Source organism: Globicephala melas, chromosome 15, assembly GCF_963455315.2.
Source record: "Globicephala melas chromosome 15, mGloMel1.2, whole genome shotgun sequence".
In the NCBI taxonomy this organism is placed as follows: Eukaryota; Metazoa; Chordata; class Mammalia; order Artiodactyla; family Delphinidae; genus Globicephala; species Globicephala melas.
The window spans coordinates 29,079,473-29,104,515 of NC_083328.1; the positions used below are offsets into that span (position 1 = coordinate 29,079,473).

At 47.4% G+C, this 25,043-nt stretch overlaps 1 protein-coding gene across 6 annotated transcripts in view; it reads right to left on the reverse strand.

Annotated features, from left to right (window-relative positions):
• CLEC16A (C-type lectin domain containing 16A) overlaps window positions 1-25,043 on the reverse strand; it is a 206,922-nt gene that overhangs the window by 165,244 nt on the left and 16,635 nt on the right. For all 6 annotated transcript variants that reach the window (XM_030883952.2, XM_060284270.1, XM_060284271.1 and 3 more), the window contains exons 4-9: window positions 18,736-18,884; window positions 15,860-15,965; window positions 13,779-13,902; window positions 11,021-11,195; window positions 9,519-9,572; window positions 6,204-6,317 (exon numbers count right to left, since the gene is read on the reverse strand). In XM_030883952.2, coding sequence (XP_030739812.1) covers window positions 6,204-6,317; window positions 9,519-9,572; window positions 11,021-11,195; window positions 13,779-13,902; window positions 15,860-15,965; window positions 18,736-18,884 — 722 coding nt within the window. The remainder of the gene's footprint in view (window positions 1-6,203; window positions 6,318-9,518; window positions 9,573-11,020; window positions 11,196-13,778; window positions 13,903-15,859; window positions 15,966-18,735; window positions 18,885-25,043) is intronic.

Consider the following 25,043-nt stretch of genomic DNA (forward strand, 5'->3'; position numbering starts at 1 on the left):
GAAACGGGAGAGGCCACAACAGTGAGAGGCCCGGGTACGCAAAAAACAAAAAAACAAAAAAAACCCACCTCAAATGCCCAAAGGGGCCTGGCCACTGATAAAAACTCACAAAGCCCCAGGGCACAGACAGCAGAAGTGGTGGGCGCCTCCTTTTCCTGTCCCCACTCTTGATTTTCCTGATTTCAGGCGAGACCTGGAAGAAGCCACCAATGGCTCAATGCAGACTAGGGGAGGTCTCCATTCAGTGACACTGCCTCGCCCCTCCGAGCCACCTCTGAGCGGTCTCCAGCCTGGTGGCTGCCCCAGTCCGTTCTGTGTCATGCTGCTGGGCAGACAGAAAAGCCAGCTCAGGCCTGAGTCACAGAACCTTCTCCGTGCCCACCCCCGCATTACCCACTGTGTTTTGCCCTGTCAGCTCCTCCAGGCTGTAGCCATCCCGAGAATCCCTGGCCCTCCTCTGTTCCCTGGACCAGGACCTGCCCCTCAACCCCGCAGGTCAGTCGCCGGTGGCCCTGGCTACAGGCCATGCCTCTGTGAGCCTCCACGCCGCAGGGCTTCCATCAGCTGTGCAGCCCCCTGCTTCCACACAGGACGAAGGGAGAGGCGTGGAATGTGCTGCACCCTGGATTCTCTCTGATTCTGTCAAACCCCCATGGCCTATGAGCCAGCGCTGCCACACACAGGGCTCTGCAGGCAGCAGGGGCGCCTGGGAGCTATAACCCCATTGAGGGATAATGGGCTAGACCACAACGGCCCCGCAAAAAGGGAGAATACACACAAGTTCTAGTTCTTTGTGGGAATGCTTGAAACTGTGCCAGCGAAGGCCCCTGATTTATACAAGTCTATTCTTTCCCTTTGGTGTTCCCGACCAACCCCCTCCCAGAAGCCGATTACGACTTCCAGGAAGAAGAACATGTGTGCTCTGGAACCAGCATTGGTTACCCTGGGGGTCACAGGTAAGGTCAGGGGCACCGAAAGATATGGGGGAACTCTAATCCCAGCCGCAGAGGGCTATTCTGCCCGATGCATTCAATTCTCAGGGGCCTCTGCTGCCGTCTGATTCAAGCCTGGTTTGGAAAGCCTGCCATGCACTGGCAACCCGGGGACCCAAGCCAATGATGAACTCTCTGCTTCTGCAAACACACAAGCCAGAGAAGCCAGGCTGCTACTTCTTAGCTGCCAGCTCCACACATCACGCCCCAGCAGAATCTTCTGCCAACAGAGGGTCCAGCTCCCAGGAAGGACAGGTGTCACGTAGAGAACCGGTGGCTAACATTCTGAGTGTGCGCTCACCCTTCTGGATCCCCCAAGAATCACCTGGAGACCATCCCAACTGGCTGAACTGGTGCCTATAGAGAGACAGCAGATGTTCTCATTTTGGGACAAACAAGCCTATTCTGCCCCAGAATTCTGTCCCCACTCTGAATTCAGAGCCAGCCAACCACGTAAATGCACGCTGGCTGGCTAAGAATTTGCACTTTCCAGAGTAGAATCTGGGGCCAGCTGAGGTGGAGGCCCAGCTGCACTCAGAGGCTCAGCTGCTGGCACTACACGGCAACGTTCACAACTGGTGCTGTCACCGCTGTCGTCACGGTAGTCGTCATGGCTGCTACACTCGACCCTCTGCGCCCTCGTGTCTGGTCACAGGACCACCTCCCTTTGGGGCACACTAAGTGTGCCTCTGTGTTAACCATCCCAAGAAGGGACGTCCCAAGTAGGGGATGCAGGGTTGTTCCAAAGCCTCAGAAACTAAGACCTTTCTTTTCTTTTTCTTTCTTTTTTTATTTTTACATCTTTATTGGAGTATAATTGCTTTACGATGGTGTGTTAGTTTCTGCTTTATAACAAAGTGAATCAGTTATACATATACATATGTTCCCATATCTCTTCCCTCTCGCGTCTCCCTCCCTCCCACCCTCCTGGCGCACTGAGCTGATCTCCCTGTGCTATGCGAGCTGATTTCCCTGTGCTATGCGACTGCTTCCCACTAGCTATCTACCTTACGTTTAGTAGTGTATATATGTCCATGCCTCTCTCTCGCTTTGTCACAGCTCACCCTTCCCCCTCCCCATATCCTCAAGTCCGTTCTCTAGTAGGTCTGTGTCTTTATTCCTGTCTTACCCCTAGGTTCTTCATGACATTTTTTTCCCTTAAATTCCGCATATATGTGTTAGCATACGGTATTTGTCTTTCTCTTTCTGACTTACTTCACTCTAAGACCTTTCTGAAGCTAACATCTGCTATTTAGGCCGTGATGTCTGCCAGACTTCGGAATAAGCACATTACGCTGCTGCATTTAATCCTCTCCGAAAACCCACTGTTTTTATTCTAATTGGAGAGGTGAGGACGCTGAGGCCCGGAGAGGTGGACTAGCCTGCCCGGGGACACACCTAGTAAGACGAGGAGCCAGGCAGCCTGGCTGCAGAGTCCATTGCACCAGACAGAACGTGGAACAGCACCAAAAGCAACCCCTCTGCCACTCCCTCCCCACTGTGCCTCTGAGCAGAGAGAAGGTGGCATGTGAGGGTCAGGTTCTAAGAGTCATGAAGGACATCACAAGAGCCCTTGTGACCCCACCGCCAGTTCACCCACTGAGTCATTCGTGCCTGCTGTGAGCCCCCGAGCATCCCCGGCCAGTCCTGGGACAGCACAGGCGACGCAGACGTCTCTAAGACACCGTCTCCTGTCCTCTAGGGGGGCTGGGAAGCCCAGTGAGGGCAGGGGTCGTGTCTTGCCTGGGCACCAGTGCATCTCCACTCAGGGAATGGATGAATGAATGCAAAAACCAAGGAAGCGATTCCACAGAAACCCAGGATGAAAAAAATCCCTTCAAAAACAAAAAAGTACCTACAGGTAATGATGCATATCCCATAATCTAATCTGTATGTTCATTTTGCAAAAATAATGAGATGTTAGCAGTTTCAGAATGAGTGTTCTCTTACTCTGCTTCCCCCGACAAGAAACACTATCTGCTCTGCATTAAAATTATAGCAAGAATTATCCCTTAGCAGGAACCATATGATTTGAATGCATAGATGAATTTCAATTAGACATTTATCTAACCATGCTGATGTGTTTTCAATTTAACCCTAAATTACAGACTTTTCAAATAACTCTACTCTCCCTTCTGCTTCTCTCTCTTCAATTTTGGTTTGGTTTTGTGAAATGTCTGCTGGTAAAATGAAGCAATACCAGTAACTTATCTACAAATTACGGGAAGGAGAAAGTAGGTTAAAAAAGACCAAGAAACTTAAAACAAGCATTATCAAACCACATCCGAGTTAGGCAGGAAACAATAGGAGACAGTTCTTGCTCAGAGGGAAGGAAGGTAAATCTTACCAGGACTATTGTCAAACAAGTCATAGATGAGATAAACTCTTCCCGAATTTCAACTGCAGTCATCAGAATACACAAACTTCGAATTCGCACCCAGGGAAAGGCAATAACCGGAAGTAGAAGGCTGACACTTTCACTTGGGCTGGCAATTCCTTCCACACTCAAAAGAATCTCCTTTTCAGTTCAGGTGTCCGCCACACAAGCGCCATGCATCTATCACAGCGGAGGCAGGAATTCATCCCAAGGGGAGGCCATTGGGAAAAACAATAGATCTCCTAGACAATCCCGCCAATTAGAGGGTTCAACTAAAGTGGGTATCCTAAGCTGAGAGGTCACCAGTAACTTCCTGCAATTTGCTTTTGCTCTAATTGCAAATCCTCCATGTATCAATGTCAATATCCTGCTTGTGACACTGTACTAGTGTTTTGCAAGATGTCACCACTGGGGGAAAACTAGGGAAAGGGTAAGGGATCTCTCTGTATTATTTCCTGCAACTGCACGTCAATGAATTGCAATGAAAAAACCCTGCAAACCCAAGCACCCCAACAATCTCTGGGTCCACCTCTTGGAACACCAAGTCTAACTTCGGCAGCGAGGGTCTTATAGGGTCTTATAGATATTCTGCAATGAGCTATTAGCAGTTATCTTGGGCTCTGGAAATCATGTGACAAAACAAAGTCCAAAGGAACCCACTCCATTCCGGTCTGTTATTAACATAAATTTAGTATGAGTTAGCAGCAGGCTGGGTGGGGGCGGACTGGGCAAATCTGACGGCAGACACATGCCTCATCTGATGCGGGCGGCTTCTGAGAAGCTTCCTGCAGGAACATATGCACAACCGGGACCAGATCTTCTGACTGTTCAAGACCATCCTGAAATCTGGACTTTCATGTGAAACTTCCCAAATGTTAAAGTTGGCGATTCATAAAATTTTCTTTCAAACACTGTAAAGACCAAACCAAGCAGCTCTGAGGGCCAGACTGCAGCCTGTCAAGCACTTGATGGGCACTTTAAATCTATCTTCTCCCCACCCTCACCACGGCCCTCCCGAGTGGGACCTACACTCGCTGTTTTCTAAATGGAGTAAAACGACTTGCCCAGGGTGACCCACTGGCTGGAGGGGTCCTCAGCAGCCCTGCCTGGAGGCCCTGCTGATTCTTCTGACTCAACGTTCCATTACTTGCATTCATTCAGCAAAAGCGAGTTTAGGAAAGTTGCAAACAAATATCTCCAGCTGCATCAACACTAAGCCAACTCCACATTCTCTAGCCCATGTGTTGTCACAACATGGACCACTAGGGGAGCCCTTCCTATTCATCACTCGTCACCCCATCACTTCCAGGTTAAATCCTCTCACCAAACACTACTCCTTCCTTTTAGAGCACATATAAGACTTGAGATAGTACACTTGCTTGTAAGCTTAATCAAAATCTGTCTCTCCTGCTGGACTGTAAAGCTCCAGCGTGACAAGGGCTATCTAGGTTTTGTATATCCCCAGAGACAGCATGATGCCTGAGCCAAAGAAGGGGCTTAATAAATACTTCTTGAATGAAGCAAAGAAGGGATAGGCCAGACAAGAACCATGACAAGGCCCTATTCAATTCAGCTGAACTAACGCCACCACCAATGAGGACAGAAGGTTTCTGGAAACCTTTTCAGAGGCTCTAATGAGCCTTAAAAAGCACAGTGGCCCGGCCAAGACGCTGTACAGGGGAAAACCCAGAAGGGCAGGGACCTCTTGTAATTGTACTCCATGCAGTGCTGGCCCTTCACGCTCCGGGATCACTCTCCAGGATCACTCTCCACCCACTCGCTCAGATATGACCAGAGTCGACTGCCCAAGGGTAAGCCCAGCCCCTTCACCTGCGTGCCGACTGAGAACCGGGCTGCAGAGACAGAGCTCTCATGAAACGGCCTTTGTGTAAACACCTCTCGTTTCAGACGTGTATGTGGAGCCTACGCTGCAGCAGATCCAACGACAGACAAGACGCCTGCTCAGAGCAGGTAAGACCTTTAACGAGAAGGAACCAGGAGCAAGGGCCTTCCAGGCAGTGCATAGGGTTAAGGGCACAGGTGTGGAGGGAAGAAAGCACAGAGCACGCTGGGGAAGAAGCAAGCAGGGCCAGGACTGAGGTAGCCCGGAGCTCAGTGTGTGTGTGAACAGGATGGGAGGAGGGAAGGCAGGCAAGACACAGGGCCAAGCAGGGAAAGCCTCGGGAGAAGTCATCACCCTGGTGATCAGGGTTTCCCTTTAGCAGAGCACAAACATGCACAAACCACAAACATGCTGTTTAGGCCACAGTTGGTGATAATTTAAAACTTGCGAGTATCTGCCTAAAAATGAAGCTTTCCAGTGTCTCCAGAAACATGAGAAAACCTGGCAATACAGCATCCACGTTCCTGCAGAACAACTGGAGGCTGGGGTGAGCAACGGCTGCTCACAAAGGACATACACACCCTCCAATTTGTCACAGTCCCCACTGCTCCCTACTACCCTCTCATGGGGCCCGTGTCATTCACAGATGCTCCCTGCCCATCCTCTGTAGATGCTGGTGCCTCGGACAAAGTATTCTCTCATTCGGACCCAGTAACAGTGTCTCATAGATACACAACCGAGGCCCCAGAACAGGACAATTCCATGTTCAATAACACACGCTCAGTCACATCCACTCTTAGTACGCGACCCCAGATTCCTCTGGGTATGCATGTCAAGACTGATTAGGTTCCCTGAATCCCAGACCAGCTTATGCATCATCAGTGCTGTATTAAGCAGGATGTTGGTTTCTGGTTTTAAAGAAACACACATTGACAAAATGAGCAATGGCTTTTTATCAGGGTCTCAAAACAGTCCCCCACTAATGACTTACACAGCTTCTCTGAACATCCTGTTCGGGCTTAGTGTACGTCTCAGACAGATCGCCGTTCAGAATGACTTCAGCTAATGAGTTCACCAGGGGTGCGTGATGTATAATTAGGAAGACCTGGTGAGGGGGAAAAAAAATGGGATGCACATTAAAGTGTGCAGACTTTCAACCTCTTCCTTCCTTGATCTGAAACAAGGCTGGGCTACATGAGTCTCAGCAGCAATCCTGGTGGTGCAAAACCCAAAGAATGGGTCACATTGGGGAGAAACCAGTTACACTCTTCTCCTTCTAGGGTTGGGCCCTCCTTCTTTCAGACTGTTACCTATTTGGCTGGCTGTTCTTCGGCGGAAGGAAGTGCATCAAAGCGAGACTGTCCCTCAGGCCGGCTGCAGCCAAATCTGGCTGAAGTGGAGCAACGTGAGAAGGGAGTGCCAAACCCACACCCTCCTTCCTCTCCACAGGCATTTCAGTGTCAAATCCAATTAGGATAAGACTAGGAGGCACCGGCCCAGCACTTCGGTTACATGGAAGAAGGGGCTGGCGAGCCCTGCTCCAATCGAGGACTTGGCAGAGGATGTCTATGCGGAGATCCCATCCTGGAATGAGCTCTGACCCTTGCGGTGGGTTTGAGCGCACCAGAATTCCAGGGCAGCATTGGGAGGTGTGGAAGCCATGGGGAGGAAAAGCCGCACAAGCCAGAGACAGACCGAGTTGTGCCAGGAGGCAACATCAGAAGGTGCTGGGCTGTCTGGGATGGCCCGGCCACCCCACCCTGCTGCCCAGCGTTCAGAGGAATGGCTTGAGTAATCAGGGTACCAGAACCGCCTTGCAAAGCTGGCTCAGACACACCTGCTGGTTTCTTTTAAAATGTAAAGGCAACACGGTACCACAGTGCAGTGTGGGATGTACCGACCATCTGTATATCAGAGGGTGTGTGCGCCCATTTGTATTTGCTTATATATACAGGGAACAGGGTCTCGAATCCTCGGCACTACTGTCAGGCGATACATCTTTGCTGTGGGGGGCTGTCCTGGGCACTGGAGGATATTTGGCAGCATCTCTGGCCTCTACCCACTAGATGCCAGCCGCAGCCCCTCCCCCAGGCGTGACAACCAGAAATATCTTCGGACACTGCCAGACGTCCCCCCGGGTGGGGCGAAATCGCCACCAGTTGAGAATCCCTGGCAGAGTTCTCCCCGTCTCTGGAAGGACCCGGGAAGACCCTGTAACTATAGCTGTCTCTGGGGAGAGAAATCAGGAGACTGAACAAAAGTAGAAAGGCAGCTTGGTTTTCACCTGTTTGAACTTTATAACTTAAAAAAAAAATTATAAAAAAAAATATTGTAAAAAAAAAAAGGAAAGGCGTAAACTAAAACACTGGCTGCCTCTGGGGAGCGGGACTGGGTGTGTGGGGGACAGAGGTAAGAGGGAGATTTTTCCCTACATGTTATTTTGTACTGTTTGAGTAGGGTGAATATATTGTTCAAAAAAATAAATACAATTCAGATTAAAGGTACAGGCAGAATAGACAAATGTGATACCTACCTAAAAACAACAAAAAAAGCACACCTGTTTTTAAAACACCAAAGAAACGCTACCATAGACAATATGACCAAATGGGTTAGCCCATGTCCAGGGCTGTGGCAAGCATTCAAGCATGGGTGACTATGATGATGACGAAGGAATTCAGTCCACAAACATTCAGCGAGCACCTGCTAAGGCCGGTGTGGACACACATGGTGTTCGTTCCCTCCTGGGCTCTGGACGGAGAAAAGCCTGGGGAGGGCCGGTCACTGCAAGGTACGTGGAAGCGTGTGTGGGCCAGACTCGAAAGGCTGGGCCAGCCTGTCCGAGTCACGCTCTTGTCCCCAGTGGTGGTTTAGTTTCGGCTGGACAGCATCCTCGTCACACCAAATTAACATCGTTAATGTGAATTTTCTTGGTTTAGTAGCGATGTTTGTAAAATAATTTGTAAGGATGTTCTGATATAGAGTTTAATTAAGGACCGGGATTTATACCCAATTCGAGGTTTTCACACATTCGGGCAACGTGATGATAAAGCCCCACGGAAATGCAGGGGAGCGAGAGCCCTTTACTCAGGCTGAGGAACGCCAATGACAATGCTGTGAGAGACTGAAACGAGTAATTAGGTGCCTGAGCTGCTGGTCCTTCACGAGGAAAGCAGGAGAAAACGGGTTCTCGGAGAAAAAGTGTGTCCTGACCCCTGTGCTCCTCGGGGTGCACCAGCAGCTGAAGGGTTCTGGGGGCCTTGCCATGGGATTCCTGTGGCTCAGCATCTGGCCTGCTCGGGTCCTGCCAGACTCCCAGAATCCCAAGCAGGAGAAACTGGCGGATTTGTAATGAGGCGGCGGAAATTGCTGCCAGGAGGGGCGGGGCTTGCACGGAGCTCCATCGCACAGAGGGGCATTCAGGAGTCGGCGTGCAGCTCTGAGCAAACAGAGCCCCCAGAACAAGACTCCGGGAGCAACGTGAGCTGGCCACATGCGGATCCTGGTTGGCCCGGCCACTGAGAAGAGGCCAACAGGAGACAGACCCGCCTCAAACTCAAAACGGCCCAGGGACCAAGTGAGAAGGATATGCTCTCAGCAAAGCAAATAAATACCTGGGCCACTGCAAAAGTGGGAACAGAGCTCTGGTCAAACGTCTGGCTACTTGACAGTCTAATGAGATGGCCTGAGAGTCTGGACTGCTTGTAATAAAAATATTTTTAAAGTTATGTAACTGGGTCACCATGGAGTTTTTCCCTTCTTGTAAATATTATATAATTACGAGAAGGAAACACACTTGTTTAAGAGGGGGAGGCAGACAAATTGGCTCAAGACACAAATCTGGGTGCTAAGCCTGCTACAAGACACTTTCCATAAGGTAATCTGGGAACTAGAACCATGACAAAAGCCTTTAAAAACAGCCTCATTAGTAGAAGCTTGTTAAGCCACGGTTGCTGTGTGTGTACACACACTGGGTCCTGCTGGGGCTTATTTCAACATGGCTGAGAACAGGGGCCACCCAGCCCACATTTCCAGGGTATTTAGAATACTCCTTGCTTGTTTTGGAAACCTCAGGCCCCACAGTAGAAACCAGCTACATATTTGTCAGGTCTGATTTATTTCTCCTTAAATTTCCAAGTACTACCACGAAGAAGATACATAGCCCCTCTACTCAGTGTCGTTACTTTACTTCAAGATGGGGGACACAGAGAGGGAAGATGGGGCAATGTGGCCTGGGAAATTTCTGAAAGGCAGCAGCACTCCAAGGACCCCCAGTGTGCTGGAGACACAGGTGAACGATCAGACGTACCTGGGACAGAAGGTAGAGAGAAACCGGCAGGCTGATTTTCGGTCGTTCTCCTCCCTGGTGAAGGTTGGGGGAAAGAGACAGAGAAACCTGGGTTACACATGTGAGCAGCACAAAATCCATGAAGCCAGAAGCCATCTGTCTGAAGGAGCAGCGCCCAGCACCCCGACTTCCTCCAAGACCCTAAGATTCTTCTTTCCTGGTGGCAAAGTCCACCCTGCAAAATAAGCTCACAACCTAATCCTATCCGATACCATTTGCAAGGCCGCTATTCTTCCACCTGAGAAATCTTTCACCATGAGTCACGGATTAGAGGCTGGACCCGAGAGAAGAACTAGCTCCTTAAATTACCAAGAATGTTAATTTCACCCAGCTTGGGCACCGAGAGCCCGAAGCCCGGCAGGAGAGGCCCCAGGGGGCCTGTTCTCAGGAGAGGGGCAGGGAGAAGTTGGGGCACTCTGGTCTCCGAGAAGCCCCTCATTTGTACTGGGCTTCAACAAGCTCCATCTCCTACCAACCCCGTGAGGATCTTCAAGACCCCCGTTTTGCTCAGGCAGGTTGACTGCCTCATCCAATGTCACAGAATGAGGAAAGGGAAGAGGCAGAGTTTAAACCCACGTCTGAAAACTCCAATTCCCATGCTTCCTCTCTGCCTCCCAGAGCTGCAGCTGGCAGATCTCGTTAGGGTTGCAATTTTCTTTTATTCACTTATTTTTAACAAGAACCACCATGTTCCATCTCCAAAAAGAAAGCTATACCTCCTTGGGACACATCTGCAGAGGCCGAAGCCCCTGCAGAGTAACCAGTTGGCTCTGTCCCGCCTCCTGCCAAGGCCTCTGCCCCTTAACTCTTAGAGGTACTGGCCGAAGGTCTCCCCTCCTTGAAGTGGCATTTCTCATGGGGGCACCGAGAGCCACCAGCTCAGAATCACTTGCGGGGCAGGTTCCCGGTCCACTCCAGACCCACTGAGCCAGCATCCCTGAGAGGAGTGAGAGGGCATCCGAGGATGTGCACTTGAACAGGCTCTATCCCCACAAGGGCTTCGAGCCGTAACTGTGGACAATCACTGCCCCGGGATCTTTTCCTAGGTGCGCTCCATCCCCTCCTGTCCATTCTGTGCAAGTGTTGTGGCTGGCTGGATCTTCTCCAAATCAATTACCTCTGGCAACTATCCGAAAAAGTTACCAGGGATGAGAACACCTCAAGAGAAGGATGCATAGAAACCAAAAGCCTGAATCTGTAGGTTTCCTGTTTCCTTCTGATGTCAGTAATCTTTTCTCATTCATTTACAGTCCACACACACACACACACACGCACACACATATACTCTGTCTCTCTCTCCCTCTCCTTCCACCCCCTCTCAGGAAATAAGAGGAAAGGAAAGGGAAGCCAGCGTGCTTTGAAAAGAATCTCCCTCAGGCTCAAAGGCTTGGTCCCTTGCAAAGCCCCGTCCTATTGGGGTGACTGCTCTTCCCCTCCTACAGACGACCCTCAGCCCGGCCCACCTTGTCCTGGTTCTCCAGCGAGTACACGTAGAGCGGCAGGAAGAGCCTGTTGAGCAGGTGGTCTGTGAGCACGTCGTTGAGGAACTCGCAGTTAATGATCAGGATGTCATTGAGATAGTGCAGGTGGTCCAGATGCTCAGCCACCAGGTCACTCAGCTTCCCCCGATTCCGATGCCTGCCGGGAGAAATGCCCATCTCAGCCCGGACGCCAAAGCTCAGAGCCTAGAACCAATGGCCTGAGACTGAGGTCGCAGGTGGCACTTCATTCACAAACGAATACCTGAGCCAGTCCCGAGAGACACCCATCCTGGCCCGACCAGTGGATTTCAGAAAGAGAGGATGGACAGGTCTGCTTCATTCGATCTTAGGGGACTCATGGGGTCCCCCCACTTTCCGGGGGCCTCAGTACAACTCACCCCACCATCACCACAACAGCCCAAAACCAAAGCGGTAAACAAAGCAAAACCCAATGAAGCTCTTAGCAAGCCATTTCAAGCAAGAGCAGCCACTAGTCCAAGTGGCAAGATCCCTTGGCGCCCAAGATCAGCAGCATCAATGGAACAACAAATCCGCGATAATTAAAATGCTCCAGGGGAGTTCTCAAGAGAGAAGCAGGCCTCAGCAGCCGCGTCCGACCCACAGGCCCCGTCTGTATGGGGGGCACAGCGCAAGGACGTGACACCCCACCCCAAGCCCAGGAGGCCCTGCCTGCTTCCAGTGAAGAGTGGATCGGTCTCTACCAAGGACGAAGCCTTGAAACAGCCGACGGGGCACTTTCACCTCCCCCTAAGTGTTGTCGGTTGCAAAGAGCAATCTAGCTACCATAAGACCTTTTATTTTTATTATGATTATTATTCAAGTAATAGATGGTCATTGTAGAAGACAGACGAAGAAAATAAAAGCAAAAAGAAATCAAAGTCTCCTAGTCCCACCACTAACATAATATTACGTTATTTCCACGTCCCTATAGTCACATCTAAAAGGCAGGTGTTACATGTCTATCCATCTAATCACATATGCTTTAAAAAAAAAAAAATTGCTTCTTTTACATAATTTTGGATAATTATTCCTTATTATGCTTTAATAAGATGTTTAGTAAATATTTATAGCAAATACACATTGTAAAGCCTAATACTATAATGAGCACCCATGAATCTACCTCCCATGAGACCCAGAACACTTATTTACACACAATGTTTTGCAACCCCTCCCCCACACTTAATAAGATACTGTGTTCATTTTCCTCCAGCAGGATCATTAATGCACTTCACTTTTTAAACCTTTAGTTTAAAAAATATCTAAGTAATACATGCAGATGGATTTAAAAATCGAATAGTATTGATGAGCTGATAATAAAACACAGCAGCTCCCGGCCTCGCCTCCCCAACCCCTGCCCACTCTCCTGAGGAAGCGGTTTTCAACTCTTTTAGGTGTTTCTGTGGATAGTTCTCCTGCATTTCTATAAAATCGACAAGGACCTCTATTTTGCTATTGAGCCATTTTAAATGTTACATAATGACCTCCTTTTATTGTGTTCCCTCCACCCGTCCCCACCCAGCAGTCATCAGCAACTGGTGTTGACATTATAATCATTCACTGCAGAGCCCCAGGGAGGACCAGGAGTTCACTTCCTTCCTCGTATAACTTTCTGTTCTTTCTGGAGTTGTATCTCGTTATGCCTCATATCCATGACTATCCATATCTATATGGGTCCTTATCCTCCCAAATGCCCCATCAGATCTGCCATCCACCTCACCTTGCTTCTTTCCCAATATGGAAGCTAACATTTTCTCTCTCTCTAGCCCTCTGCCCCCAGGAGACCTCCTTCCTGAGTCCCTTCATCGTCCTGACCCCATCTAGGTGTGCCTCTTACCAGATCTGTGCGAAGCTGTCACCCTGGGGCAGTGGTTCTCAACTGATACAATTTTTCCTTAAGGGAGACGTCTGGCAGTGTCTAGAAACATTTTTGGTCTTTACAGTTGGAAAGGGGGTGCTACTGGCAGCTAGTAGGTAGAGGCCAGGGATGCTGCTAAACACCCTACAATGCATAGGACAGCCCCACACAAAGCATTACCTAGTTCGAAAGATCAATAGTGCAGAGTCTGAGAAATCCTGTTCTGGAACTTATATTCATCACCAACTTAATTTTTTTTTTAACAGATTTACTGAAATATAATTCACATACCAAAAACTTCACCCAAAGTACACAATTCAATGTGTTTTAGGATATTCATTTCCCCCGCACACCCCTCCTCCAGCCCTAGGAAACCACTAATCTACTGTTTCTATGGATTTGCCTATTCTGGGCATTTCATATAAGTGGAATCACACACTAGGTTGTCCCTTGCATCCTTTCACTGAGCATAATGCTTTCAAGGTTCATCCATGGTATATGCGTCAGTACTTCATTCCTTTTTATCGCCAAATACTATTCCACTGCATGCAAATACCATATTTTGTTCATCCATTTACCAGTGGCAGATCATCTTCATCTTTTTACCAGCTGCCTAGCACCCCATCTATGGATGTACTGGATTCACTTACCCTATTCCCCTCTGGAAGGTATCTGAGTTGTTTCCAACTTCCTACTGTTATGCAAAGTGGAAAGATGGGCAGAACCTTTCAGAGTATGGAAGTCCATATTCCGCGAACACATAGGTGGGTAAATTTTGTTCTAGTGTTTATTTTTTCTCTACAAAAACGGAATTCTCCCCTAAGCACCCTGTCTACCTAACAGGCACCCTGGGGGATCACTTACTCCTCATCCGTCTGCACACAGTTGTCAAGTTCGATCACATGGCTCCCGATGAACCAGACCAAATTGGAGAAGTAAGGGACAGCAGTTTTATCTCTGATATAGTGCAGCATGGCCTGGTTATCCACTGAGAAAATCCACAAAAGAAGAGGGGAAAAAAAAAAGTCAAGCTACCAAATATAACTTGGGGGATAGTAACAACAACAACAAAACCACAATAAAAAGCCCTCTACTATAATCTGAATCTTTTCTGTCTTTCCTGGAAATACTTTAAAATGGTTACCTTATGCAGAAAACTATACTCATCAAGGTAGTTCTTACGTTATTTTTATAATTAATAAAATTAATTAATAAAGGTAGACATTAATAGTGCTTTAGGGGCTTCCCTGGTGGCGCAGTGGTTGAGAGTCCGCCTGCCGATGCAGGGGACACAGGTTCGTGCCCCGGTCCGGGAAGATCCCACATGCCGCAGAGCGGCTGGGCCCATGAGCCATGGCCGCTGAGCCTGCACGTCCGGAGCCTGTGCTCCGCAGCGGGAGAGGCTACAACAGTGAGAGGCCCGCGTACCACAAAAAAAAAAGAAAAAAAATAGTGCTTTAGGAAGCCTACTTATCAGCAGTGCATTTAGCTAGACTACAATGAAAACTACACCATTCTCAAGCAAGTTTCCTGTATTTGCATGTAAGGATAAGTTAAGAAAGCAGAAAACCAGAAGTTATTAACTTACATGACACTGGAATAAGGAACACGGGAATCGTCATTGAAGGAAAGGCAAAAAACAGACAACAGTTAACAGGGTTAGGAACTGGGAGGGTGAGACAGCTGCTCAGAGGGGCAGAGAGCTAGGGCAGGAGGCGTCTAGACAGAAAGACGCAGGTTAGAAGAGAACAGAGAGAGCAGAGAGCAGGAGGCGGCCAGACTGGGGGTCAGACCAGGTCGCAAACTCAGAAGCCCACAGGCTGGCCAACAATAACTTGGTGAGCGAAGCCAGCCGGCCCAGTGGGTGAATGGGGCAGCACAGGCCTTGACCCCAAAGGGGGAAGCTGCTTCTCCGCGTCAGCTCACCACTGCCCTGCAGGACTGTGGGCCCAAACAGCCACATCTACATTTTCAAGTCAGAAATCCAGACTGTTACCCAACCTCTCCCAAGTTTTAAATACTGATAACTATATTTTTTTTTCAAAAAATATCTAAGCCAATGAAAATCTGTCTGAGAGCTGGATTTGGCCCTCAGGTCCTCAGTTTGCGACCCCCGGATGGGCCCCTCTGGGCTCTTCAAAGGCTCTCCAATTTAAGGCAACCCCAGAACCAGGCTGGAGTGAGTCCCCGAGGAGCTCCCGCCCCCTCCCAATTAGGAGTCATCTCAATTAATAACATCATAACTCATGAAGGTCAAAACATTGGTCCCTGAGAAAATGGGATCCCAGCTCTAGGGTGGTGACTACACGGGAAATAACCCCGGTGTTAGGCAGAGAGGCCGTAGCCTTGGAGGGCAATTCCAGGCCGGGAAACTCGTGTCCAGCCAGCCTTTGTGCTAGTGCAGGCGGGAAGCCACGGAAGGGCTTTCTCCTGGAGGCAATGATTTGGGCATTAAGTACTTCTTGGGAGAAAGGAGGAATTTGTTGTTGGGCTTTGTAGCCGGTTGAGAATGCAATACTGCCTCCTGCTGTTTGCGACAAGAAATGCTCTCATACATTATTTAAAGATAACATACTCCCGGCTATACTGAAGTGTATTTTACAGGCCAAAGGCAAGAATTTAACTCTCACATTTCAAAGACAGCTTTGCCTTACCTAATTATCACATGGCCAATCCGAGTCCCACATGTGCCTCTCTTAGGACATGCATGACTTCTGGGTATCAGCAACGAGTTGGGCTTTAAAATGCAGAAGGTGGTGGCACACAAATTTATGTAAGGGGGTAGCTAAATGTTCAGTGATGACAACCTTTCATGAGACAGGCAGCCCCAGCTACAATAAATGAGCTCTGTTACCACCAGGGAATTGTTTGTATGGACTCAGGAGAGCAAGCACTAGCAGTCAAGTTAGAAACCCGATGAGGCATGAGCTCATAAGGAATCTTACCTTTGTAGACGTTTAAAGTTATGGTTCTTACAGCAATTCTAACCATACTTTCGGGGTGATTGAAAAATTTGATGGCTTCTGTGTACAGGGCGAAGTCATTAGTGTGCTAAAACACAAGAAGTACCGAAAATGAGTTACAGACCCATAAGACAGGCTGGCCCCTATCCCAGCTTTCTGAATCCTATCAGAGAGTTCAGTAAAAGACCAAAAAAAAAAAAAAAAAAGTACCCACATGACCCTTAAGCCAGTGGTTCATTCCCAATGGGGAATGTGGGGAGGGTTGGGAAGGTGAGACCGTGGAATAAACAGAAGCGGGTCCAGGAAATGCCAAGCCTGGGTTCATGATCTTCCCTACCACTTCTTAGCTGTGTGATGTAGTATTTCTAAGCCTCCGATTCTTCATCTATAAAATGAGGATAATAATTCCCACTGTATGGTTGCTGGGATTAAATGAGACTATTTCAGGTACAGTGATTACCCTGGCACCTGATACCTAATGAGCACTCGGTAGTAATGCTAGTTGTTATTATTAGATGCCGCTTCTACTAATAAAAGGCAAATGCAAAGTCTGACTACATTCAGAATCTATAATATATATTTCCCTATTTGGAAACACTAAAAGTGTAAACATTATCATGGAAAAGGAGGGTCTCGGGAATCTTCTGCCATTAAAAAGGGGTCAGCAGAACAGATCAAAACAGTTCAGAACCAAAGAACTCCACTGATGGAGCCCTAAGGAAAAGGCACACAGGATCCGGGCTACAGCATGCTGCAGCGCACTCTGCTGCCCTCTTCTGGCCAGTCTTCCACATGGCTCCGGATCAGACTGGAGGGCACCACCCCCAGGCAGTGAGGGGCGGGGAAGAGGGAACCCATGACCTTCAGCGAGGTGACACCTGTCTAATGAAGGCAACGGCACTTTGAGCACTAGAAGCAGATGTGCACGTAACAGGTGGTAGCTACTGCACTGGTCCACAGAAAAGGAAACTAAGTCCACCTCAAAAATCAGCCTCCTACCACTCCTCTGGTGATCAGCAGGATACTCTTCCAGAAGCATCACTCGGGCCCCAGAATCCCCACATTCTGCCCTCCCCACCAGGTGCACAGAAGCCCAGTTGCACCCGAGTGGGGGAACAATCTGGCTCCCTCTCTGGTCTGAACTTTGCAGGTGGGTTTTCTTCCACCCGGGAGAGCCTCTGGGAGAACGCGAACAGCACACCTCTGGTCTCTGGACACGTTTAGTGAGCACCAACTGTGTGCCAGGCACTGGGCCGCACAATGTCCATCTTCCAAAGTGCCCCACACTTTGTGACTGGCAGCTAGTACTTCTCCCCTCTGAGGCCAGCTCTCGCCACTACAAATCTAGACAAAGAAAGTCAAGGTGCAGGCTGCTGCCGCCACACCCCGTGGAGACAGCTAGATGAATTTTGCCCAAACTCAGAGGAAATGTTTGGGACTATGGTCTGACTTCAAATACAGGCTGTGCAGCATGTGTGACCACCGATCAGAAGACACCTGCCATGCAGACAGCACGTGGCCTCCAAGATGGCCCAATGACCCTCTCCTCCTGAAGTCACAACTTGTGCGTCCTCTCACGCTAAGTCAGGGCTGGCCTGTGCGGCCTAAAGATACAGTGGAAGTGATGGCATGTGGCTTCCAAGGCCGAGTCCTGAAAGGCATTACAGTTTGCCTTGGTCTCTTAGGATCGTTTGTTCTACGGGAAGCCAGCTGCCGTGCTGTGAGGACACTCAAGCAGACCCTAGAGGAGCCTGTGTAAGCAAGGCCTGCTGCCGATGGCCAGCACCAAATGGTCAGCCATGTGAGCAAGCCACCTTGGAAGCAGATCCCCCGACCCTAACCCAGCCTTCAGATGACTGCAGCCTCGGAGAGACTGAGCCAGAACTGCCCTGCCAGCCCACTCCCCAACGTCAGACACACTGTGAGAGAAATGTGACAGAACTCTGACCTGCAAGACAGGAAAGGAAGTCTGCTGGGAGGCTTCTGGGAAAGAAGTTTTTTGGAAAGTTAGAAGGGGGCACAAGAAGGGATGTGATCTCATCAGGCTTTTCGGCAGTGGCATGTAAGTACGTGATGTTTGGAGCTGAGACCATGAGGGGTTGAGCCTCAAGACAGATGCCAACTGTATGGTCAGCAGAGTAGGAAGATGGAAAAGCTTGGGTCACTGATGAAGTGGTCGAGCCACAGGATGAGCCAGCCCCAAGACAGCCAGCATCTGTACCTTTTGGAATGTGAGATAAATTGACCCGATTGTTCAAGCTCCTCTTCATTGTGAGAACAACAGTTATTTATTTATTTAAATTGTTAGTGATTCTCTCAAGGAATACCAGGGATTTTAGCTTATAAGGAATGGCAATGGGTACAGTTTTAGGGAGCCAGGTATATACTAGTTGCTTTGAAGACATCAGCTTATTTAATTCAACCCCTGGAAAACCCTCCAAGGTAGAAACTAACATCCCCATTTCTCAGATGAGGAAACTGAGGTTCAGAGGACTGGGACTTCTCTAAGGTCACACAGCAGGGAAGTGGCAAAGCTGGGCCTGAATGGCCCAGCTGGGCCTGACTGGTTCCTGTTTTGCCAACAGAGGAACACGACCCCAAGTTAATTTCTGGGCACTTCTCCCTACCAAGAGTATCATGCTCTCAGGTAGTGCAAATTGCATTTTACATTAAAAACGGAAAAGGTAGCTTGTTAAATAAAAAAGAAATTTAAAGCATACCAAGGTCAAACAGTGTTGCTATGAAAATGAGGAAACAGTGAATGCATAAGTGCTTTGTAAACAGAGGCCACCCAGACCAAAGGGGCTGCTCTGATTGGCTAGCTTTCCACCCAAATGTGCCCCTCTGCAATTACTTACCTCATTGTAAAAGAAATGGACCGTGTGGTTGTTGAGTTTTAACGAAAGCGTTTTCAGGAACGATATATAATATGCCATAATCTCCTCATCAGAAAAGTCAAACTTATGGACAATGATAGAATTTACATAGTTATTAGACAGCAAATAATCTAGAGGGAGAAAAAAAAACACAAAAGAAAACAGGTTAGTTAATTCATGCTGGAGGAAAGGCAAGCAGAGAAAGTCCAGGAACACGCAGATGACCATGAGGATGTATCAGTACTTGAACCAGTCAAGTTAATAGGGAGCAGCTTAACCTTTAACCAGCAAAGAAATCAGCCACCAGGTGTAGTCACTAGAAAGTTCAAGAGCAATGCCAGAGAAAAGTCGGGTCACCCTGCCTCCCACACCACAGAAAAGAACACTTGAGCATTTTCTTTCGTTGCTGGCAGAGTTCAACAAGAGAGCCGGGGGGTGGGGCAGACGGGCTGGTATTTGGGTATTTTCACAAACCACCCACGGATAAGGGTAAGCTGCACTGTATCTTATAAAAGCTGGCCCCATTTTGCCATCAAAAGTCACACTGTCACCCTCGAATGCCACAAAGGGCTCCGCGTGGTTTTTTCCTTCCCATAAGGCAACATGATTTCATAAAGGCCACTTGAGGCTGAACCTCCACTACCTGCCCAGCACCAGGCTGACTGCTTTACATTATCATTCACTGTCATGATGATGCTGCAGAGTGGGCCTTGTTTTCCTCATTTTGCAGATGAGTAAAAACTAAGGCTAATTACCTGCCCGAGGACACAGAGACAGTAAGTCGGAGATGGAATTCAAACTCAGGTCCGATGTCCTGTGTTAATACCATGCACTAATGGGGGCCAAGGATGAAAACTCGATGACGAGGCCCTGTGGGCACTGGAGCCACAGGAGAGCAGCTACCCCTGCTAAGCTCCCAGGGCCCAGCCCCTGCAGAAGTGCAGGCCCAGTGTGGTGAGAGCTTCCAACCGTGCAAAGGAAGCTGGAAAACACAGATCATAATGCTGTATCTTGGATGTTGAAATGTCAGCCACTAGATCAACTCATTCTGAAAGCTGTGCTGGCCAGTGAAAATGGGTCTACAGACCCACTGCGACCCATGGGCCCACTGTCTGCAATCTTGGTCTTGGGCCCTGGCCAGACACGTTATCCTCTGAGTCCTTACCAGACACCCTGCGAAGCCAGTGCTGCCATGCCCACTGTCTGCCTTTCGGGCTGCCAGCCTGTGAGCTCTGCACCATCCCAGCTGCCTCCCCACTGACAGGGAAAGGCAGGACGTGACCCACACATGTACCACAGGCAGACGCGGTGAGGCAGGGGAGCAGGGTGGGGCACAGCCTTGCTACTCAAAGTCTGGTCGTGGGACCGACAGCACAGAAGCTTGTCAGACGTGCGGAGGCTTGGGCCCCAGCCCTGGCCTCCCACTCAGATCTCTGGGAGGGCTCAGCACTCCGTGTGTTAAGAAGCCCTGCAGGGCTTCCTGTCATGCTCATATCTCAGAGGCACTGGGTTCAAAGGTAAACTTGGACCCACACTGCCTCTGTCACTTCCTAGCTGGGTGACCTTGGGCAAGACACTTACCTGCCCCACTCCCCAGCTTCCCTGTCTGAAAACAGGAACAAGAAGACCTTCCTCGTGGGGCAGGGCATTGTGAGGATTAAAGGAGATCATGCACAAAAAGCACTGAGGGCCGGAGGAGCACAGAGGGAGCACCCAATCACATGAGCTGCCGCCCCCTCATCTTCTCACTAAAGCTTGGAGATTCCTAACCTCCACCACCAGTCCTCCGGTTACCATGACTGTTGTCCTTGGGGGGAACAGAAATAAACCGTTAAGTTTTATTTGGTGCCAAAGAGGTACCTAACTTAGGCCAATCACAGTATACTGAAAAGGCTAGAATCACCAAACACAAAACTAAGAGCCATCCAGGAGCACGGGTCATGAGATGGGCCACAGCGTGGGCTGGGTGCTCCTCAGAACACAGTCTCAGAGCAGGCTTTGCAGGTAGGACGTCATGTCTGTAGTTTTCCAAATCTCCTAATTATAACAATTCCTGAGGTCAATCTTGGGGCCCACGTTAAGAGAGGAGGCAGTAGATCTGAAGTGGGGTCCTAAGAATTTTAATATGTTTAAAAATGAGGTTACACACACTATACAAAATCTATGGGATGCAGCAAAAGCAGTCCTAAGAAGGAAGCTCATAGCGATACAGCCCTTCCTCAAAAAACAAGAAAAATCTTAAAAAAAAAAAACAAACAAAAAAAACCAACGTAACCTACCACCTAAAAGAAAAAGAAGAAAAAACAAAACCTAGAGTCAGCAGAAGGAAGGAAATAATAAAGATCAGAGAGGAAATAAATAAAAGAGAGATAAAGAAAACAATAGGAAAAAAATATCTATAAAACCAAGAGCTAGTTTTTTGAAAGGATAAACAAAATCAATAAACCTCTGACTAGGCTCACCAAGAAGAAAAGAGAGAGAACCCAAAGAAGAAAATAAGAAATGAAAGAAGAGAAATAACAACCGATACTGCAGAAAAACAAAAAAACATAAGAGAATACTGTGAAGAGTTATATGCCAACAAAATGGACAACCTATAAGAAATGGACAAGTTTCTAGAAACATACAGCCCACCAAAACTGAATCAAGAAGAAATAGATAGGGCTTCCCTGGTGGCACAGTGGTTGAGAGTCCGCCTGCCGATGCAGGGGACGCGGGTTCGTGCCCCGGTCCGGGAAGATCCCACATGCCGCGGAGCAGCTGGGCCCGTGAGCCGTGGCCACTGGGCCTGCGCATCCGGAGCCTGTGCTCCGCGATGGGAGAGGCCACAACAGTGAGAGGCCCGCGCACCGCAAAAAAAAAAAAAAAAGAAGAAGAAATAGATAATTTGAACAGACCAATCACTAGAAGTGAAATAAAATCTGTAATTAAAAAAACAACCAAACAAACAAAAAAGACTCCCTGCAAACAAAGGTCCAGGACCAGACGGCTTCACTGGGGAATTCTACCAAACATAAAAAGAAGAATTTACAGTGATCCTCCTCAAACTCTTCCAAAAGACTGTAGAGAAGGGAACATTCCCAAAGTCATTCTATGATGCCACCATGACCCTGATACCAAAATCAGACAAAGACACTAACAAAAAAAGAAAATTACAGGCAAGTGTCTTTGATGAATATAGATGCAAAAATCCTCAACAAACTGAATCCAACAACATATAAAAAAGATCATACACCATGATCAAGTTGGATTCATCCCAGGGTTACAAGGACGATTCAACACATGCAAATCAATCACTGTGATATACCACATCAACAAAAGAAAAGACAAAAGCCATGTAATCATCGCAGATGATAGATGATTAGATGCGGAAAAAGCGTTTGATAAAATTCAACATCCATTCATGATAAAAAACTCTCACCAAAGTGGGTACAGAGGGAACATAACTCAACATAATTAAAGCCACTTATGACAAACCCACAGCCAACATGATACTCAATGGTGAAAAGCTGAATGCCTTCCCACTAAATTCTAGAACAAGACAAGGATGCCCACTCTCACCACTTCTATTCAACATAGTATTGGAAGTCTTAGCCACAACAATCAGAAAAGAAAAAGAAATAAAAGGCATCCAAATTGAAAAGGAAGAGATAAAACTGTCATTATATGCAGATGACATGATACTCTCTAAAGAAAACCATGAAGACTCCATACAAAAACTATTAGAACTGATAAATGAACTCAGCAAGGTAGCAGGATACAAGATTAACATACAGAACTCTGTTGCATGTCTTTACACTAAAATGAAATATAAGAAGGAGAAAGTTAAAAAAAAAAAAGAAAATCCCTTTTAAAATCATGTCAAAAAATAATAATAAAATACCTAGGAATAAACCTGACCAAGGAGATGAAAGACTTATATGCTGAGAACTATAAAACACTGAGAGAGGAAACTGAAGATGCTTTAAAGAAATGGAAAGATATCCCATGCTCTTGGACTGGAAGAATTAGTATTGTTGAAATGGCCATACTACCCAAAGCAATCTATAGATTTAATGTGATCCCTATCAAATTACCCATGACATCTTTCACAGAACTAAAACAAATAATCCTAAAATTTATATGGAACCACAAAAGACCCAGAATTGCCAAAGTAATCCTGAGAGAAAAGAACAAAGCTGGAGGCATAACCTTCCCAGACTTCAGACAATACTACAAAGCTACAGTAATCAAAACAGTGTGGTATTGGCATAAAAACAGACATATGGATCAATGGAACAGAATAGAGATCCCAGAAATAAACTCACACACCTACAGTCAATTAACCTTCAACAAAGGAGGCAAGAAATACAATGGAGAAAAGACAGTCTCTTCAGCAAGTGGTGTTGAGAAAGCTGGACAGCCGCATGTAAATCAGTGAAGTTAGAACATACCCTCTCACCATATACAAAAATAAACTCAAAATGGCTTAAACACTTAAATATAAGACATGACACCATAAAACTCCTAGAAGAAATCATAGGCAAAACATTCGCTGACATAAATCATACCAGTGTTTTCTTAGGTCAGTCTCCCAAAGCAACAGAAATAAAAGCAAAAACAAACAAATGGGACCTAACCAAACTCGTAAGCTTTTGCACAGCAGAAGAAACCATAAACAAAACGAAAGGACAACCTATGGAATGGGAGAAAATATTTGCAAACAGTGTGACCAACAAGGGCTTAACTTCCAAAATATACAAACAGCTCACACAGCTCAATATCAAAAAAACAAACAACCAAATCAAAAATTGGGCAGAAGACATACAGATGGCCAACAGCCACATGAAAAGATGCTCAACATTGCTAATTAGAGAAATGCAAATCAAAACTACAACGAGGTATCACCTCACTCCAGTCAGAATGTCAATCATCAAAAAGTCTACAAATAACAAATCCTGGAGAAGGTGTGGCGAAAAGGGAACCCTCCTACACTGTTGGTGGGAATGTATATTGGTGCAGCCACTATGGAGGACAGTATGGAGGTTCTTTAACAAACTAAAAATAGAACTAGCATATGACCCAGCAATTCCACTCCTGTGCAGCATATACCTGGAAAAGATGAAAACTCTAATTCAAAAAGACACATGCACCCCAATGTTCACAGCAGCACTATTTACAAAAGCCAAGACATGGAAGCAACCTAAGTGTCCATAAACAGATGAATGGATAAAGATGATATGAGATAGATAGATACACACACACACACACACACACACACACACACACACACACACACAGGAATATTACTCAGCCATAAAAAAGAATGAAATACTGCCATTTGTAGCAACAAGGATGGACCTAGAAATTTTCATACTAAGTGAATTAAGTCACACATTTGAAAGACAAATATCCTATAATATCACTTATATGTGGAATCTAAAAAAATGATACAAATGAACTTATTTACAAAATAGAAACAGACTCACAGACATAGAAAACAAACTTATGGTTACCAAAGGGGAAAGGGGGGTGGGGGAGGGATAAATTAGGAGCTTGAGATTAACAGATACACACGACTATATATAAAATAAATAACAAAGACCTACTGTACAGCACAAGGAACTATATTTAATATCTTGTAAAAAAAATGAAGTTACATATATCACAAATCTAAAGCTTGATATATGTGAAAATGTACATATATATGAATCTTAAGTACTCATACCTGTGTGTGTGTGTATATATACATATATATATGTATATACACACACACGCACACATCTCACAAAACTTAGGTGTCCAGCTTGATGAATTTTTGCAAATAAATACACCACCCAGATCAGGCAGTGCATTTCCAGCTCCCCGAAAGGTCCCTCACACCCCTGCCCCGTCAATACTCTCTTCCCAAAGCCAGCCCCTAGCCTAACTTCCAGCACCACAGACTCGCTTTGCCTGATCTTGAACTTCATATACATGGACTCATACAGGAATCTCCCTCTGGTGTCTGGCCTCTTTCACTCATCACCACATCTCAGTTATCCATGTTGCTGCATGTGTGCTAGCAGTGCATTCCTTTTTCTTCCTTCCTGCTATATAGTATCCTGTTCCTTGAACAGTCCACAATCTACCCACCCAGAATCCACACCTGTAACAACCAGCCAGGTGATGCTGATGCCTCGAGCACTTCTTTTCATGCTGTCTTGACAGCTGTGGTTGGCTGGGGATGAATGGGCTTGCCGGAGAAGGAATGTTAGCCCCACTGTGACTGGTTAGTGGCTGCCGGGCCACCAGGGGCACAGACGCCTATG